Below are 20,480 nucleotides of genomic sequence, written 5' to 3'. Positions count from 1 at the left end.
GCTGTCTTTGCTGCAAGATTTATTGGAGTTTTGTAGCTAAACCTCTCATCTGCTCTGCTGTACAGTTGTCGACAGACAGTTCTTGAACTGATTTCAATAACAGATTTGTTCAAAAGTCGACATACTAATACCTCTGTGCTGGCATAAGGGTCGTCGTCGGTAAGTTTCTCCAAAACTTTTTCTTCGGGAGAGTTTTACTTTTCTCGGCCTGCCACCAGATCTCTTCAATGGAGTAACATCTCTGCTCACCTGAACCATGTCTTTCCATCTTTTGAGAGCATTTTTGACTCTCATTCCAGACTGAGCAAGAACTGTTTTGGACAAGATACCACTCGCCATCCGTTCTAGGGCTGTCATTCGCAACCAAGGTGAATATGTGTTTCTGGAAATTTTTTTAGCTGCAACCAGAGTTTTCTTTCTCTTTTGCTTGAAAGAGGGATTATTTAAATCTCCTTTTTTAAAAGGCATCACGACTTATGAAGATTGTAACAATTTCAAAGTAAAACGTCGGGAGATTTAAACATGTTTCAGAAAGAAACATTTTCTGTGAAAGGTGAGAATTTTGGCAACAATTCTCGTAGCATACACAGTGTTTTCCCGCCATTTTTAATGCCTTATCATGTGTTTTTCTAGTTGGGAAAAATGTCCATGTGTGGAATTTAATGAAATTTAAAAAACAAAAATATCATTAAGGATCCTTGGCTTGTATTATTTTTATAAGGTCAAACATCAATCAAGAACAGTTTTGTCCAGTGTACTGAAGTCTCTCACTAGCATAGACGCAATGGGCAGCAAGTCGCACTTGATTGCAACCCTCCTTGAAAAGTGCTACAAGGTTTGCGAAAGGACAGAGATCTTTCTCAGCCAAAACAGTGCAGAGGAGAAATCAGCTACTGCACCTTTTGACAAGCCCAGTACTTCTTGTGTCATCTGACTCGAGAAAATAAAATTTGACCAATTCAAAGGAGACTTACGAAAGTACCCGAAATTTAAAGAGGAATTTCTAAAGCACATCAAACCACGCTACAAGCCTAGTGAGGAAGCGTTTGTACTAAGGCACTACCTATCTGATGAAGTAAGAAATGAAGTAGAAGGTTTAGGAGAAAACATCAAACAAATATGGGAGCGACTTGACGAGAAGAATGGAGAGGAGGGCAAGCTGGTGGATGCTATAGTGTCGGAAATAAAAAAGTTAAAAGGGAGTGTAGACACAGACTATAAACGAATGCTTGAGATGATAAATGTGATCAAAAGAGTGCAAATAGATTTGAAGAGTCTGAGCCTGGAAAGGGAGATTCAGAATCCATTGAGAAGGAGTAGATAAAGGTTGTTAACAGCAAGACACAACACGGAATTGCCAAAGACAATGTCCCAACCCTCCTGAGCCTACTGCTGGAATTTAGAGAGAGGATAGAATACAAGTTTTGCAACCTTAGAGAGAGAATCAGCGAGCCCGGCCATTTGTCACAAACATTGTTAGTTGATAGAAAGTCCAGTGAAGAGAAAACCGCCTTGTTGGATGCACCCCAACCACCATGGACACCCCATATGGAGGTGCAAAGCCTTTGACAGTAAATCAGCATCAGAGAAGGTTAAATTGGCTTGGAAGGACAATGCTTGCCTTAGGTGCCTTGAGCAAGGCCATACGACAAAATCCTGCAGAAGAAACTTCACATGTAGAGAAGATGGTTGGGGTATGCCTCACCACTACATGCTCCATGAAGCACACGCGTCCGGTATATCCTCCATAGTGAAGAGATATTCGGAATGACCAATGGCAGGGATAGGGAGATCCTCTTACAACTCCAGAAGCTTAATGGAGGCAATCGAAGAGGCTAGTGGACCACCCTGAACACACTGTCGGGCGGGGGCAGCACCCTGTCCTTTATAACTTTTCACCAAGCTAAACCTGAGAGGACACAAAGTCAACCTTCAAATAGTTAAGGTTGGGGGGTAGTTAAAGAGCTACAGTCCTGCCGCTATGAACTTTGCCTGATTGACAATGCTAATGCTGTTGCCACCATAAGCGTACTTGGGATACATAGCATACAGTATCTACAGACATCACTCCAATCAAAGTAGATGGTATCGTGAAGCTGTTTAGGTCCTCATCAGTAGACACAGGGAAGGAAGGACAAGTTGACTGTCTTATTGACTATGAGTATGTTGCCTTCCACCCTGTACGAAAGCACGTGACCGGACACTTGTTGCTGCTAGAGAATGGACTTGGATTGCTGGTAGGAGGTACACACCCTACACTCGTTGAAGAGATCAAGAAGGTTCTAGAACATGCAACTGTCTATCCTGCCATGGTGCAAGTAAATGACTTTTACAGGTTAGAGCAGTTAAGGGTTGAATGCAATCCAAGATGTGTACCATGCAAATGTGGACAGTGTCATTCAGAAGGAAAACATATGACAGCTAAAGGAGGAAAGGGAATACAACATTATTGAAGAAAAACATGTCTGTAAGGCAGATCAGAAGAAAATTTGGGAAGCAGGCTACCCGTGGATCAAGGATCCTAGAACATCACCAGACAACAAGAGTGCTGCCTTCACTGCCCTGAAAGTTACAGAGAGACATCTCAGCAAAGACCTAGTACACGCCACAGTATATCGCAAGCAGATTGAAAGTATGGTTCAAAGCAGTGTTGCCCGCAAATTGACTGAAAAGGAGACTAAAGACTACCAGTTAACAACATTTTTTCGTATCCCACCATGAAGTTCTTAAACCAGAAAGCAAGACCACTCCTTGCCACGTCGCGTTTAACAGTAGTGCAAACTTCTGGTGACATGTATTAAACAAGAACTATGCCAAGGGCCCAGACATGTTGAACAACTTGATCAATGTTTTGCTAAGGTTTTGAGAGGAAGGAGTATCATTCAATTAATATACCTCTGTTAGATCAAATGACTCATTGTTTCCTTTGGAGGGATCTGGGTGACCAGAAAGAACCTGAAACATATGTATGCAATGACAGACGTGAACACGGGAGATCGCCCGTCAGGAACCATAGTAATAGTATCGCTTTGCAAAACAGCAGAAATGAGCAGTGACAAGTTTCCACGCTCCTGTGAGACTATTCTGAAAAAAAGCTATATGGACGACATCTCAGAAAGTGTTAAGACAAGAGAAGAAGCCTCGACCTTGACATCTGAAATTGACAAAATCCATGAGCATGACTGTTTAAGAATTAAGGGATGGGCCATGCCTGGAGTCGGCAGGGAAATAGGGCAAGGAGCTCAAAAACAGAACCATGAAGATCAGCATCTCGCACGAGGTTTGTTTGGCACAAGTGATGATGCCATGGAATTGGAAAGAGTACTTGGTATGGGTTGGAACATGTCAATCGTCAAACTGAACTTCTCTAAAAAGGAAGCGAAAGATACACAAACAGCCAGACCAACTCGAGAGCAAATCTCAGCAAGCATCCCGGAAGCACTAACCAAGAGAATGAAATGACTCAAGTCAATGGAATGTACAACCCTATGGGTCTGGTATCCCTGTTTATGGTTTATGTTAAGATCATACTTTGCAAGCTCTGGGGACAGGACAAGAAACTGGATTGGGATGATCCCATTCCTGACTGCTTGAGAATCGACTGGGTAACTTTCTTCGAGTAAAAAAAAGAAGTAGAATTCCCTAGATGGATTGAACCTAGCAATGCAATTTAGGACACAGTGTAGGTGGTTTTCTCAGATGGCTCTGGCAATCCATACCTAGTGGTTGCCTACGCTAGGTGGTTGACAAAAGATGGGACATATGAAGCACAAATAATTGCCAGCACAAACAGGATAGCTCCTGTTACCTGGTTATTGACATTGTGTGCCTTGAGCTGAGTGGCACTGTTATTGGTAAGTGACTGAGAGTTTTCACTCCAGCTGAGACCAGATGCACTTTCACTGTTGTTTATCACATTGTACACAGCAAAATAGTTAAGGCCATGATAAGCAAGGAAAGCTACCGCTTCAATACCTAGGCAGCGAAGCAAAGCAGAGAAATTCAAGGGAAGACAAGTCCTCAGGAGTGGTTTTGGGTAGCAGGAAACTTAAACATTACAGACTGGTTAACTTAAGGGAAAAACCCCACGGAACTAGGACCACGCGGCACATAGCAGAGAGGCCCAGACTTTTTTAGGCAGCCAGTAGAGGTGTGGCCGGTATCGAGCCATGCCAATGTAGAAGAGCCACCCAAGCACCACAAAGCAGTCACAAATGTTAGACAATGGAGAAAGAGATATTGGAAACTAGAATCAACATTGGAAGGTTTAGTAAGAATGAGCTATTGACGAATACCACAGCTAGAATACTGAAGCTTTATAAGTGTTATAATAAAGTTACTGAACACTCACCCAGCGGACTGAACAAACTTAAGACCAAAGACCTTGATGCAGCTGAGCAATTCAAGATTAGGGATGTACAAGAGTTAATTACCAAGGACATTGAAGAGGGCAAGTTTATTAGACTCTGTCCGAAGTATAAAGATGGCTTGACTGTTGTAGCTGTCAGAGGCTGAGCTGAGTGCTGGATGCAGGCGACGCAGAACAGGCAAACGTTCATCCTCCCCCTTCTCAATCACCGTCTGTTGCAACTGATTGCTGAAGATGAACACAGGAAGGGTGGACACCTAGACGTTGCTGCTACTGTTGCTATAATCTGATGTTGCTTCTGGATTACTATTCTCCAAAGGTTAGTCAAAAGCATTGTCACAGGTGCATTGTATTAAAGACTGCAGCCTTTGCTGCAATTCTATACATTTGGGATAGATTTCTTTGGACCATTAACTATCAAGGAAGAGGTGCAGAAGAGTATTCGCCGAAAATGCAATGGAGTGACTTTGGTCTGCTTCTCCTTCCATGCAGTGCATGTCAATGTCAGCAAGGATTACTCAACTGATTCCTTCCTCCAAGTGATGCGGCCATTCTAAAGTATCAGAGGCTGGTCTAAGAAGATCTACAGTGATTGCGGCACCCAGCTCGTGCTGCATCTAAAGGGTTAAAGAATGCTGTCAGTAGGCTAGACCAGCACAAACTCCAGGCATTTGACGGGAAGCATAAAATCAAACGACAATTTTACTCCAGGCGATGCTCCATGGATGAGTGGCGTAACAGAAGCATTTGTGAAATCCATCAAGAAAGCGCTAAATGCAGCTGTCGGAGACCAATGAGTTGCAAACCATGATGTTTGAGGCAATGCAGCTTGTCAATCTAACATCCAATAAACCATCCAGATGATGGAAGTTAACTTTGTCAGAATGATCTCCTACCCGCCAGAGCTTCGCCTGAGGTACCATACGGACCATTTAAGAAAAGAGTCAGGGACAGATACAGCCATGTGGAAAGGAGGAATACCAAGGAAGGGGACATCATTTTGATTTAAGACAGCAACGCTCTTCAAGGTGATTGGAGGATCGGCATCATTACTAAACCCCATCCCAGCCACAACAACAAAGTTCCACAGGTCACTGTATCATACAAGAACCGTGTCAGGCCGACACTGCGAAGTGCACGAGTGTCGAAAGAGCAGTTCACAGGCTCATGGTGCTTGTTCTAGTTGATGATAATGACTGAATGCCGAGGTCATTGACTTGCAGCTTTTCAGCTGTGCAGAGTGTTTCACACCATTCGCGCTCGGGGTGGACTGAAACTGAATTAAGCTACAAGTCACACGACTAGGACTTTGCTGTGCCGCCATGTTCACATGAAAGTTGTATATTTTGCTGAAGCACGTAAATTTGAATGCTATTGAATCTTCATTGTGAGCCAGGATTAAGTTTGTGTATTACGGCTTTTCATGCTAGTTATTACTTTAGGGATAAATAGCAGGTACTGCTATATTTTTGCTTTTGCACATCTCTTATTTGCCCGTTTGTTTGGTTCTTTCATCACAAATTTTTGTATATGTAGCATGTATTTCTGTTGCTTTGTTTAGGTAATTCAAACTCACATCATATAGTTTGGTACTATGAACCAAGATATAAAAAACTGGCATGAAACACATACAAACTCTGTAATTAACATTCCCGTAAGCCGGCAAACTTGGATAGGACACTCGCGGGTTTACCAGTTAGATTTTACCTTTATTTAATTAGCTCCCACATAGGCTGACACCTGAAATGAAATCTCATTCGTCTCTGAATCTTGTTTGTTAATACATGTACATCAACTTCATAAAATAGCTTCCACTGTACAGATTATAAAACATGGTCATAAAATACTGGCCATCCATAAAAGGACAACTCAGGGTCAGCATCAGGGTCCTTTGCTCTTTTGCTAGTTTGTTTTTTTTTCCTGTTGTTTTTATGAGTCAAAACATACACGTAAATCAGAAATGAATAATTGATCCAACCCCAAATCGGTATTTTACTGACACCAAAAAAGACCTCAACACTCTCTCTTGCTCCACTGTTATGTGACGAGGGGTTCATGAAAGTCCCTTCCTGCTGGACACAGTGATAATTATTGACTGTTAAAATATGGTGCTGACCACTTCCTTCGCTCTCCTGACCTCTCATTTTGGATATATATTAACACACCAAGGAGAAAGTAGTTTCCAATCACTGCTTAGACTTACACATAAAAGGTTAAATAGATCTTCACACTTACATGGTTGTTAGTGGCTGTTGCTGATTTGGCTTCAAATAAAATGACTTGTTTCCCATAGGATGCTGCAATCTATTCAGGTAAGCATTCATAAATTTAAATGAAGATATAATTATCGCATTTGAAAAAGCAATTTAAGCAATATTATTGCTGAATTAATTTTTTCCTTAATTGTTAATCGGGTAGCTTTAATGGGATTTGAACCCATGGCTTCTGCATTAGTGCTGCAGCACTCCATTTGCTTAAACTGCCATAACAGGTACAATACGTAATTACATCTTCATTTAAATATGTATTTTCGTAGTTCACATCATCTTCATTCTATGATAATAATCATGATTGAAAGTTTCATAGAATGAAGATCATGTGAACTTCAGAAATAAATTATTTATTGGTTAATAAATTTAAATTCATTGTCAGGCATCAGAAAAACAAGGTAAATACCACCAGTAAAAAAAGGTTCTAATCTAGTTACATTGTTTTAATCCATGCATGATTATTTGTGTTTTTGTAAGTGCACACACTTATTGTCAAATTCAGAAAACTGTGAACACCTGGAAAAATTTTAGTAATGTTGATTGTGTAATGACCAGACACAATTACACTGTAAGTTCAGGACATGACAGCAAACTAAAAAACTACAAACTAATTACTGTTACTGTTTGAGGTTTAGTTTTTTCATGCCTAATTGGCTTTGTCCTCGCAACACAATAATATTCCATAAATAATTCTGGTGTTCTCGGTTTTATGAGTTTCAAAGTAATGAAACATGCGCATTAGATGGTATTTAAATGCTATTTTGCACCTTATAAAATTACCATAACCAAATTACATTTTACATAGAATTTGCATATTATGTCACCACTTGGCCTGGATTCAATTTTCAAAATTACACTGCAAATTTAGACCACTGTGAATAGGCTAAATTTGTACTCTCAATTTTCTCGTATGCATGTTATGGTTCAGAATTTTTTTGGGTTTGAATTTTTTCAAACTAGTAACCTATTGGAAACTATAAAACCACAGAAGGTTGTTAAACACTGAGAAACTACCACAATAAAAAACAATGAAACCAAAAACCTACAGACTTCGACAACAAAGTAGGAATATTTTCACTCTTAACCTACAGCTGTACATGATGAGTTAATTTTGTTCAGGTTTTTGAGGTTTTTGAATTTCAACAAACTGTACTTTAAGATAAAAGGACAACAAATCAAACCTGTCTTGAAAAAGAAATTAAATTTAAACAGGTGCATTAGAAACAAAGAGTACCTTTCCATCAGAATCACAGCAATCTATGCAGCTGACTTCCTTGTACCCATACAGTGAACCAGGAATTACTTGCACTCTGGTGAATCCACTCACAAGAATAACAACATCACAACCAGATGCATAAGCCTGACAAACAAGAAATGATAAAAAACATCTTTGACCCAAGTTTTTGTTAATATAAATTTTATTTCCATTTTGCAACTTTTTGAATGGAAGAAAGCTCATGTCTGTTCTCATGAAACATATGGTGTTGAATGGTCTGTTTCCTCAATCAAGACCTTCTCGTGGTTTTTGATGCCATCTTGACATGAGAAGGAAAGTTGGATTTAAAATATGGCCTTTCGTTTTGTGAAGAAGTAAAACAAGAAAGTCACATGTGAACAGTATTTGAAATATGTATGTTGAATTGTCAATGCACAATGTTGAATTAAAGAGGTTGAATATTGTATTTTGAAATGAGAATGTTGAATAGTGAATGCCCAATGTTGAAGCTGTGATTCAACATTGCACAATACTTTGTTCAACATTTAGTTGTTGTAGAAGAGTTTCAACATTTGTTGACCAGCAAACTGTGTCACTGGCTTTATCTTTAAAATGGGATGGGCTACCTATAAAATTAACACCACAAAGACAAAAGAAAGGAATATGATCTGAACATGCAAACGCGCGTATTTACCAAGTGAGTTTTGATTTTTTTTTTCAAGTGCGTTTTGAGAGACTCTACCTTTAAACTTGAAAGACTTAAGAAAGATTAAGCAAACCTTGAAGCAAGTTAGATTGGAAGAAAATGCAATTCTCAGTTATACAAGGAATTTGACAGTGTTCTTGCATTACTAATGTGTTAACATAACAATCCGCGATCGCTGATCGATCAATAGGAAAATGAGGTTTTGCACCTTGCTTACCGTAAAAGGGTGATCATCTACGCTTCCAACGGCGACTGCTGCTTTGTCGTCGAATGTATTCGTTGCCCCAGTTAGCACTTGATGGAGTTTCATCTTATTCAGCTTACATTCACCTTTTATTTTGTAACTGACAACAATAAATTCTGAAGTTCTTCACCCAGTAGGCCGCCATATTTGCCTCGACCTGCTGCGGAAACAGATGGCAGTTTATGGTTCATATTTGACGTATCTATCGAAGATGAGCACTTCCACTGAAGTTGTGCTCGTAGTCGCGGTTGCAGATTCAGATATTTTGAGTCAGCGGTTTATTCTTTCGAAATTCATCATGGCGGACGAGTCGGCGGACGAGGAGGGTGGCGAATTTTTTCGGCTTTTCGCAGATATCCCCTTAAACCCACCGGAAAAAAGGGACATGTGTGATAGGTGCAAGTAAGTAAACTTGTTTCTTATTTCATCGGCAAAAAGAAAAGCCTTGGGGAAGAAATCAGAGATGTTGTATACTGCTGTGTGTATGTAGCAACCGTATATACCAGTATGTCTGTATGTACCAACATCAGATCACCCGATGGAAAAAAAAGTCTTGGGAACTCACCGGAAAATGGAACACGATTAGCGACAGCGTTACGCAAACCTCCCTTTTCGGCGTGCAAAAAAGGGTTAGAAGACGTTTGCAGTTTGCACGCAAGCTATGATGGTGATTGCTATCGGTTATTTTCAATCATCGTACACTGTAGGGCTCAACTTCAGAAATAAGATGCTGAAAAACACAGGTGCAGAGATGATGTTAAGAATTTTCTGTGAAAACCATGCTTATTTATAAAATAACTAAGATAGTACGCACGCTCTGATTGGCCGAGAGGAGTGTTTGCATGAGAGCCTGTAAACATGGCTGTGGCGTCAAGATGTTTTGCTTTTCGCGCGCTAATCACGCAAGCACAAATTTGAAAAAGTTTACAAGTTCAAAACTCGACAAGTTTTCACTTTATTTACCCATTCCTTTGTTGGCTGAAACATGAAAAATTGTTACAAAGAAGGTGTGTCAATTTTTTTCCGCTTAAGCTGACATTTTAAGCGAGAAAAATCCGTATTTTGAAAAGCATCTTTTTGCAAAACAAGAACTGATTACGCATGCAAGACTTCGTGGACAAGATTTTGCGACTGGGAAGAATTTATCTTTTAATCAGTGTCATACAAACAGTTTTGCGTTTTTTCTCGTGAAAGTTATTTTATAAAAGCAATAGAAAACGTTTTCTATTGCTTAAATATTATGATAGACCAATAAATTGATCCCGAAAGGATTAATTGCACCAAAAATAGCAAACAAATAATGTTAGAAGTAATATATCAAGCATGAGACACAGTGTTTCACCACCAGATGAAACACTGAGAAGAGAGCTGAAAATAAAACGTGCAGGAGAGTATTTTTGACGAACTTTGAGGTGTTTCATCTGGTGATGAAACACAGTGTCAAATGCTTGATATTACTTCTCAAACAAAATGATTTTAGAAGGAAAAATTAAGGATTTCAAAATGGGCAGTTTTCCATCTGATTTCCAAGCAGTCATTAGAGATTAATTTCCTTTGTCTTTTCTTTATAAATTATTGATGAGTCTGACAAATATTTTTCAGGACTCTCACCTCCACAGAGGTCCACCTTGTACTTACTATTTTATTTCTATTTTTATTGAATTACCCAGCGGGAGCTTCTGTGGAGGAGGGAGGTGCTGTGCCACTTTTGGGAGTAATAGGGTTAACAGGGAAAGCTTTATAATTATCAAGAAGCAGGGAAGAGACAAGTCTTTATGTAATGGATTCTGGCATGACGGTGAAAACCAGCAATTATTACAGTATGATTTTTAACCCCTCAATCTATGAAAAATGTTTTTAGGAGACCTCTGTCAGTCTGCCTGTGTGCCCACTTTCCATCCAAGTACCTTCAAATTTCCACAAGAGTTCATGTTTTACAGCATCCCCGTGAGGTATGTGTCAGTGGAAATAATTATGTAGTAGTACTGTAACTGAAAGTGAAGAAATGATCATCGTAGTGAACGCAATTTATGCAATTGCGTTCACTGCGACGATCATTTCTTCACTTTCATTTCATTCCCGCAGTTCATAAATGATTTATTTCATATATCATTAACACAGTACTGTAACTGTTTATAGTCAATAATTATGTAGATTTCCCAACCTGATTTAGATTTTACCAGTAAATAAAAAGTCTTACTAAATGTATCACTGATAGTTACTAATATTTACTGATAGTATTAATGTAAAATTTCCATCCTGCTCTTCGTTTCAGGAATCTCGACTTTTAACAACCGTACCACTGTTGGAGGTGTGTTTGCCCCCAGAGAAACTCGTCATTCGTAGAGGAAGAAGATTTAATTCTAAAAGTGATTGGCCTGAACTTCACAAAATTATGACCAAGCCTACCACACTACTTCTGTATCCTGGACCTGAAGGTTTGTGAGTGTTATCAATTGGGTTGATGTGCTGTGAGCCCCAACATGCAGCCAGCTTGTTAAAAAAGGACAATAGTTGGTCTAGCCTGCAAAGCGCAGATGTATTTCCGGTCGTTGCTTCTCTCAAGAAGCGATGACCAGACATACGTGTGTGCTTCACAGGCTATAGTTGGTCATGTGATCAACTTTCTGTAAATGCAAAAATAGTTCACTTTTGGAAAATTTTGTTAGCAGGAACTGAAAGAGCATATTAAAATTAAGTAACCTTTAAATTTTCAGCCTTTTATTTCAAGATTAGTGACTGCAACAGCAGCCGAAAATTAGAAGGATTTGTATGAGGAAGGCAACTCTTGCCACCCAGTCATACTTGAGTGGTTTTCCATACAAATCCTGTAAATTTTGAAATTTTTAAACTGGCGTTGAATCTTTCCCTTGTGCATTTAAGGGGCCGGTTCAAGTTGCCTGTTACAAATAAAAAGTAGATTTGAGCCCCGTAATACTTAACGAAATATTTTACAACAGTTTGAAAATTTCAAAGTTTACAAAGATTTGTATGGAAAACCAGTCAAGCATGACTAGATGGCAGAAGTTGTTTTTCTCATATATATCCTTCTCATTTTCAGCAGCCATTGCAATCACTACTTTTGAGATCTACGGCTGAAAATTAACAGGTTGCCTTATTTTAATATGCTCTTTTAGTTCGTGCTAACAAAAATTTTCCAAAAGCAAACTGTTTTTACGTTTAAAGAAAGTTGATCACATGATCAACTAATGCAAAAGCCCATTACGGCCATGTTGATTTGTCATGGCTTGCGTACTGGGCAGCCCTTTTTTTTTTTTATTGAAAGCTCACAGGTACATTGATCACAGTCATCATCTTGAAAGTAAATAGCTTGTCATCCTCATCCTTGGAATCATTTTTGGACTCACCCAAAAGTAAACTATGTCAGTTTCAATGTCCACTATGGCAGGAGAGTATTACGGTAGTCACATAAATAGTGTCATAATTCACACTGCAAAATACACCTGCTTTGCAAGCAATGTCATAGCAAAATTGTTAAGTATTGTCCATCCATTTCCTTTTAAGAAGCCCTGTTCATGCAACCATGTCATTTAACTTGAGATCAGGCTCAATTTTCGTTTCGCTTTGTAATAACATTCCGGTGGCAAGGCGTTAGAGAGAATGTATGATCTCAGGTTATGTCATTAAATACAGCCAATGGCCATTTTCTGAAATCCCAGCAGATTCATTCCTTTATAAATACACCTTTTTAATGTGTCTACTCAAAACCAAATCTGCTTTCTAATGGCCAGACAAGTGAAAAACAAAAATAAATCTTGAGAAATACTAGTGCTCGAGAGTATAAGTGGTGTTCGTAGAATTCAGTATGTTCTGTTCTAGCAATAAAATAGCCATTTTCGCACTTAATTCAGCAGTACTAAAAATATTGTTTGATATACGGTAGAATCTTTAACAAAACAGAAAGTTGAGATGATTGACATGTGACACCTTACCGTGCTTATACAGCCACCTTGTTAATATGGCTAAGACCTGTTAGTGGCCATTAAAGAGATATTAATGAGGTCTGTCCACTGTAACAAAAAATTGTGGAATCCTTTTGACTGCTGTTGAGACTAAACTAAAAACAGTAACTTGAGTAAAGATTTTCTAGAACCTCTTATGATCGCATGTTCTTATGTTCCTACCATTAGCTGAGAATATTAAAAAAATGGATAAACTTGCACCTGGAGAGCATTATGACATCATCGTTCTGGATGGAACATGGCGGCAAGCAAAAGATATCTTTCACAATAATCCATTCCTCCGCCAGGCAAGACAGGTAAGCTTAAACTCAGAGGTGCCACAGAAAAGGTACTATACAATGCTATATTACGGGGCAGTTCCATAAGTTTTAGATTTGCAGATACAGGCTGTATAAGAGTCAACCTGCACTAGTGAAAAAGCTGTTTATTTAGACAAATTTTCTGTCATCATCAATGCTTAACAAATGCGGATGGTTGATCACAATGTTACAAATTTTGCCAGAGATGGGACAATCTTCAAGGTGCTGCAGACAAAATTTACCCCTGGTAAAAACTGGACAAAATCAATGAAATAAACAGAAAGGTATTTTTCTTGTCAATGATTTGTGTAAAGCCATTATTCTTTCCATTAAGTAATGACAGAGGTGACGACCTGTTAAAAGTAAATAGTTTCCATCTACATCTGGTGCAGATAAATGTTTTCAAAACAAGAATTGTCACCATGTAATTTTTGGTTTAGATGTTTCAAAGACTGTTCCAAATTTGTGTGGTATTGTGGATCGGCCCTTAGTCTAATAGGGAAGACAACCATGACAATCAAACTCAGACTGGATAGCCACTGCCACGAAATACAGTGTACATTTCTAAATTGTTTGAATGGTTTCCTATCAGGGTATTTTTGGGTAGTCTATGTGCACCTTGCAGCTTGAGCTCCCCTGCGCATCATTCATACAGATCTAATAGGCCATTTTCGAGTTGGCCCATGCCTCTGTTTCAAAGCAAGGCTATGTGCAAAGCTATTGATATGAAAGTAATTTTTTATTCCCAAGCAAATAACAACTCGTTTTCAGAATAAAGGGTTTGCACTTAGCCTCGTTTTGAAAGTGAGAATTTTTGTAACTCAGAAATGGCCTGTTCCAAGCCTGTGCTCTTAGGCAAATTGGACAGAGCCTAGCCTACGTGTAGCTGCACCCTCTCCCCACTCTCCGTTTTTCCTTTTTAGGGGAGAGGGTGTGGCTACACGTAGACTAGACAGAGCCCATAATAACATAATTCCTGTGGTGTTACCGTTCGAGTGAAACCCTGAGAGCAGAACTTTTGAATGGTATTGATTATTTCCTAGGAACTTGCAGGATGAAATTTGGAATTTTTGTGAATTTTTTTTACTTTGGCAACTATAAGAATTGAAAGGGTTAATGTTATTTTAATGTTTCTTATGTTTTCCAGGTGCAGTTAGAACATGATCATATCAGTGAATATGTGATTAGAACACAGCCCAATAGTAAAAGCTTGTGCACCATAGAGGCTATTGCTTTGTCTTTATCTGTTCTTGAAAATAATGATGAAGTTGCAGAGGTGAGGATAGCAGTTTGTGGAATTTTTTTATGATATTGTTAATCCCTACACAGACTGTTTGTTGTTCCCTATTTTTCCATAGGATCTTTGAGATCAAGTGCTTTCTGTTACCATTAGCTAAACTACAAGCAGCCTCTATTTTTTCTTTGACCATGTGAGACTGCTGCCCTTGTTTCTCATGCTCATGCACTTGTGCACACCCCTCACTACATGTGAAGCAAAAGAGAGACTCACAGTCTAGTGTTGGCCATCTTGGTTTCAAATGTACTGGGAGGGTGGTCATGAGGCTTTATAGCGGTTGATGGAAGGCAGTGAAACCTCCCAAATCTTCCCCTGCCCCCCCCCCCCCCCCCAGGTAGATTTGACACTCTTCCCCAGGCAAAGGAAACCAAGATGGCCACCCATAAGGGTCTGTTCTGGATCTTGATGATCTTACAGAAACATACATGTAGGAGACGGTGAACAGTCTAGTCCCTCCTTGTCTTATTTAATTTTTTTTTATTTCATGAGGCATGTCTGTACATGACAGTTGACTGTATGGGCTTTCTTTGTCATATTCTTCATGACATCTTTCATGTATAGACGTCAACTGTATCCTTGTAGACACCTTGCTATAAAGATAATCAATGGTTTTTAAACTTAAAAGTTATGATCTTTGAGCTTTCTGAAAACAGTAACAACTCCCACTGCTACAGACTTGTCATTGCCTGAATGGGTTTCAGGTGTTTGTCATCATCATTATTTGGCCGCTTACTGATCAAACAAACCGTGCCGATAATGTCTAAATACCCAAATTAGCGCCGCGGCGATTATTCGAGGGCGGTGCTTTTTAAAATATTTTGCGGCGCTTATTCGAGAGCAGCGCGTAATAGATCATGTACGGTAAGTTACGAGTACTACACGCGTTGGTAGAAAGCAGGAAAAGGCTTGAAAGTGCTGTTAAAAAGTAAAGGATTCACGTTTGTGGAGTTCTTACAGACTTTCTGCTTGACAACTATGGGAGATATTTCCTTAGGTGTTAATTTTTGTGTTTTGTCGTTTGCTCTTGTAGGCTTTAATTCGGCCGCTAAGAGCATTATGCAAGATCCAATTAGATCACGGTGCTGTAGTCCACTTTAACAAAGACCATCAAGATGAAATCTTGTTAAGAGCGTAAGTTCACATATATTTTAATTTATAAGAGGGAAAAGCTAAAGTCTTGTGAAGCGCAGGATCTCAATGAGATCAATACATGTCAGCGTATTTTGAAAGGAAGGTGCTCTTGCGCAGACCAGTTTTGGCAGCGTTCGTTGCAATACAAGTGAGAGCCATGGAAGGAACATTGCATACGCTTTACATCCTTTCAAACTGTTTTCAAGAAGCACTTCCTTGTGTAGGAAATCTTATCTTCATTTCGGCAATCCGGTTTGTTAATTTACACAGTAAGGGGGGAGGGGGGTTGTAGATTTCGTTTACATATTCAAGATCTGATATTCGCTCGCTTCCCAGTCCATTGACGTTGTCTTTGTTAAGCAACGACGACGGCAACGTTAACGAGAACGGCAAAACAACAATAGGTTTAGATTGGCAAAACAACAACTCTGCACGTGCATCACGCTTTTTTGTACATTTCTTTGACGTCACTGCAAGAATACGACGTGAAGATGCCTAATTTCACGTATTGTGGAGGACGTGAACACAAGACGACGACTTTGTTTTTTTTTCCCCTGAACTTCTTTACACTCTTTTAGAATTTAACTCCAGAAAAAATTGCTAACATTTGAACGAGATGGAATAAGCGCGATAAAGTTTGAAACAGCGCGATTTTACTTTTTGAGTGACGTTTTCGTAGCCGTCGCCGTCGCCGTCGTTGTTGCTTAAGTGAGCAAAGACTTTTTTCAGCGACGCACATCAACCGGAAGTGGACTTTCTGCACTTTTGAGGAGTGGTTTTGCCTAAATATTCGGGCAAATCGTCTTTATATAAGTGCAAAAATACTTAGAAATACTTTTCTTTAAGAAGGCCTTACCCCCGGTTGACGTGCGTAGCTCAAAAACGCCTTTGCTTAGCATTTTCCTTTGTTTTTTCTCTCGTTGCTTGATTTTGTTTTAACAATACAATGAATCGAAGGAAAGCCGTTAGCAATTTCATGTTTGATATAATTATCGCTTGCTTTGCAGCTAAATTAAAACCATTTGATAGTTTTCTTTGTTTCGACATTATTGTTTTCCAGGCAAAGGGAAGAACAGTACCTGAAGCGAAGGCACGTGAATGGAGAAGTCGAAGAGTCAAATCAATAATAATCAATATACTTTGTGGGCAACGTTAACTTTTTACAATTTTTAAGACAGAATCACGCGACGGCAACGAGAACGTTGCTTAAAAAGTGAATTGGCGTTCTTTCAGTCTATATCGCGAGTATTCCTATCCACTTACTTTGTCAAATGAAGGCGAACCCTCCCGAAGTCGAATTCGAAGGGACCATATCGAAGTTTAGAAAGAGAAAGAAAATTTTGTTTACATTTTCCATAAGTGATAAAACGCGAAATTAGGCATTTTTGCGTCATGGTCGTGCAAAAACGGCAAAAAAAGTACAAAAAGGTGTGATGCTGATGCAAAGTTGTTTTGATTGTTTTTTGTTTTGTTTTGTTTGTTTTTTTGTTTTGTTTTGTTTTGTTTTGTTTTTGTTTTTTTTCACGTTCTCGTTGGCGTCGTGTCGTTAAAGTTCCTACTGTTTCGCCTTGACCAAGGCGAACCAAAGTGTTTATATGGAGAAAGGCTGGCCCGTCCAGGAGGGTGACTACCATCACAAAAGGACGAACCGGCTTGGCGGGTCACCCATCTAACCGAGCGAACGTTTTGTTTCTCATGCGTACGGTTCGCCATTTTTAAAGTAAATGTATGAAAAGTTAACTCGCCCTGGGTGGCTCGGGTAGGCGGGTGACCCTTGCACCCAGGACAACTTTTGTACATGCAAACAGAGCCTTGGGAGCTTGGCCGGTATCCGGACCACCCTAGATTAAAAATCTAGACTCCTTGCTTAGTGAGAACGTTTATTTATTGAATTTATTTACATTTTTATGTTTTATGGCGAAGTACATATAGTGGAGAGTAAAGCGAAAAATTGTTGCGTAACATCTCGTTGTCTTTCATTGCATTCCCAGTAACAGTAGGGAATATCTTGCCAGCCCTCGAGCAGAAGATATTCTAACTCACGCACTCTATAAACATGTATATGTTGTGGTTCAATTTTATCCTTGGTTTAATTTTTATTTTCTGTTGTTTTTGGGTATAGTAATGTATGATAATGAGTTTAAAACAAAAGAAAATAAAAATTAAATCAAGGATAAAACTGAACCACGACATATACAAATTTACGAACCTTTCGATCTGAAAGCGTCATGCGAACTTCAGAGAAGCAATCAGAAATTTTTATATTCTTCGTTTTCAAGTGTATCGTTTGAGAAAAGCAATCAGTAACTATCGAAACGTTGCAGGAGGAGTAAATTTTCCTTTAGTCGAATTCGGTGATGATGAGTTTGCTTTTGGGTCAATTAACAGCAAGCGGTAACTTACAGCATTTTCTCTGAAGACCTACTTTTCGGTGATCGCTTTAGCTCGGGAATTTTGTGCCTTTGCGATGAGTTCCGAAGTTTTGATAATACCCTTACTAACCCCAACACCGATTAAGCTACCAAAGAAACCCCCAACTATGGCCCCTACGACGGGTACTGGTATGAGCACCTGCCCTACAATGGTCCCAGTAGTGCCTCCTATAAATTGACAGCCTGAATCACAGAGCTTTCTCCTCACAGTAGATTTAAACTGCGAGTTAGTAATCAAGCCTTTATCGCGCTGTAACTTTGCCCTTGTAACACTGCCCGCGGTTATCGCAATGTCAACTAGCACTGATATAGCAATACCAGCAGCTGCTTGTCCCAAAGCCATTGCCGCTGTTTCTATGCCAACTGTCGCCGTGCTTTCCGCCGCCGTGGACGTCACCACGGTTGCGGTCTCAATGATCACCTCTTTCACTGTGATCGCGCTTTCGGGTGAATCACCGCTGACCATGATAGCGTTGGCGCTGATGTTAAGAATCTCGTCAACAGCTCGGAAAATTGCCTCGATTTTCTGTTGTCGCTTTTCAACGGAGAATGGAATGTGTAGAAACGCCACCTCGAATATATCATCGAGGTAGCCATCGACCAGGTCATCTTCCATATCTAACGTTATAACCAGTCTTGGAAATTTGTTCGCCATAACCCACACAATCAGATTCCTTTCCTTGCCAGAAACCGGAAGCTCAATGCTTAAGTTTGACAATAAAAACGCCACGTCTAATGGAAAACTTATCACTATCTGATTGTCATCTTCATAAGTGTTTGAGACCTCCCCCTCTCGTTCGTTTTCGCAGGTTTGTAACCAGATAAAAAGCGGATAGTGTGGCCCGTAATTATGGTTCAACGAAAATAAGTTCGACGCGCATCGTAAAATATGGTTGAAAATCAAGGTCAAAGATATTGATCTTTGAACGCGGATTATTTCAGGAAATCCTCGGCAAAGATTTGCGGAAAAAACATAGTTCGATCGAGTGATTTCGGGTTTTTCTTCTCCACAATAAACATCTGCATAGTTTAGCTCAGTAGAGTTGTTACACCGGCGAATGGATCTTTGAGTCACGTATTCATTCCACGTTTTGTTTTCATAGACCAAAACACATCGCCTGCACAATCTAACGACTGAAAATCTGTCTTCGTGTTCAGATTGAGCTTCACCAAGAGTGTCCACAGAATCAGCGGGTTTTGTATCCCGCGGTAATGTTAAATCGTCCTTTTTCCTCTTCAAGAATGCAATCACAGAGCTGACTGCTTTCTTCATAAGAAAGGCGTCCTGTTATTGCGTCGTTTACTCGAGCGAGTTGCGATTGTTGTGCATATTGTTATGCAGAACAGGCCACTATAAGCACCTGCCTCGTCACATTTCCCACTGAATTTTGGGAAATTCCATTGTTGCAAGAGTCATTATTACACGCGTATCAGAAAATTCAGCCTTGTTACAATTACACAAGCAAAAGGAGAAAAACCATTAGCGCACAGGGAAATTTGTTTTGCTTTTGTATAGATTTCACGATAAGGACCACATTTAAAATTAACGAAGCTTGTTGATCACTAGCAAAGGATTTGTTTGAAAATGAATTTTTCATAACTTGACGAGGAAAACGAAGTCTTGCGACGTGCGGGACGAATATATTAAGGCTAGTTTAAAACGCTTCGTGCTGTGACATAAATTGCCTAGAATGGAAAGAAAACGCAAAAGCATTCCCCATACGAAAGTGATTTAGTAAATATTCCATTCTCTTCTCTAAATCTGCGATGTAAACTTGAAGTTACCCACAAATATTTTTTTCTATTCAATCTTGCGGTGTTTCAAATTAATTTTTTAAGAAGATTGGAAAAAAAACTATCTGGTTAGAATTTTATTTCTTATTTGTTTCCAAGTCGTCTGTAAAATGCGGTGATCACCAGAGTTCAATGAAATCAAAGTCGGAATCCTCTTAGTTAATATGTTTTCGACCTTTTAAATTTATCAACCATCAACATAATAAATTTCTTGGACTGAAGTGACCGAAACTTTTCAATTCAATCGTTTTTCGGTTTACTTGGCAAACTGAAAGATTCTACCTTTGAAGAAATGAATTTGCCACGGTGTTTTAATGACATACTTTTTAAAGTAATCGACTCAGCCTCATAATTTTGTTCAGATCGAATGAATTTCATTTGCAAAATCATTCAACTATCTTAATTGCAGAAGCTACCAGGAATTAAAAAGGAAAACAACTCTGCCTGTTCTTTGCAGCTTCATAAATTTTAGCGGCTGGTCTAGAGTACATGCTCATTACTGAAGTGAACTTTCAGAGTCGCGATGTTTCAGTAATATTTTCGCGACCCCTTTAATAATTTGAATCAGCGGTCTACCTGAATATCAGCAGTGATCGAAATTGAATTTAGACAAGATTGTTTATCTCCTGCATAAAAGATAACAAAGGCCAAATCAGATATGTACGTAAAGAAAAGAATTCAAATTACGTCAAGAAAATTTAAAGGATATTAACGAAGATTATGACTAAAAGGAAGAATT

The 20,480-nt window shown here is 39.2% G+C and overlaps 3 protein-coding genes across 3 annotated transcripts in view; 1 reads left to right on the top strand and 2 right to left on the bottom strand.

The window, feature by feature from the left end:
- LOC140939163 (dmX-like protein 2) overlaps positions 1-8,967 on the bottom strand; it is a 56,429-nt gene extending 47,462 nt beyond the window's left edge. The window contains exons 1-3 of the mRNA XM_073388719.1: positions 8,779-8,967; positions 7,874-7,999; positions 6,605-6,673 (exon numbers count right to left, since the gene is read on the bottom strand). Of these exons, the coding sequence (XP_073244820.1) occupies positions 6,605-6,673; positions 7,874-7,999; positions 8,779-8,871 (288 nt within the window). The 5' untranslated portion in view covers positions 8,872-8,967. The remainder of the gene's footprint in view (positions 1-6,604; positions 6,674-7,873; positions 8,000-8,778) is intronic.
- Positions 8,968-9,103: 136 nt separating this feature from the next.
- On the top strand, positions 9,104-16,859 carry LOC140938829 (tRNA-uridine aminocarboxypropyltransferase 2-like). Its single transcript, XM_073388357.1, has 7 exons — positions 9,104-9,207; positions 10,667-10,757; positions 11,081-11,243; positions 12,957-13,084; positions 14,235-14,363; positions 15,415-15,515; positions 16,576-16,859. The coding sequence occupies exons 1-7, from the start codon at positions 9,104-9,106 to the stop codon at positions 16,640-16,642; spliced, it is 783 nt and encodes a 260-aa protein (XP_073244458.1). The 3' UTR covers positions 16,643-16,859.
- Positions 16,860-17,648: 789 nt separating this feature from the next.
- LOC140938828 (uncharacterized) lies at positions 17,649-19,829 on the bottom strand. The gene has a single exon (XM_073388356.1). It carries the CDS (start codon positions 19,218-19,220, stop codon positions 17,937-17,939), a length of 1,284 nt encoding a protein of 427 aa, XP_073244457.1. The 5' UTR covers positions 19,221-19,829; the 3' UTR covers positions 17,649-17,936.
- Between the last annotated feature and the right edge of the window lie 651 nt (positions 19,830-20,480).

Source organism: Porites lutea, chromosome 5 (assembly GCF_958299795.1).
Source record: "Porites lutea chromosome 5, jaPorLute2.1, whole genome shotgun sequence".
Lineage (NCBI taxonomy): Eukaryota > Metazoa > Cnidaria > Anthozoa > Scleractinia > Poritidae > Porites > Porites lutea.
Note: the sequence above shows the minus strand (reverse complement) of the source record. Positions and strands in the feature narration are given on the sequence as shown.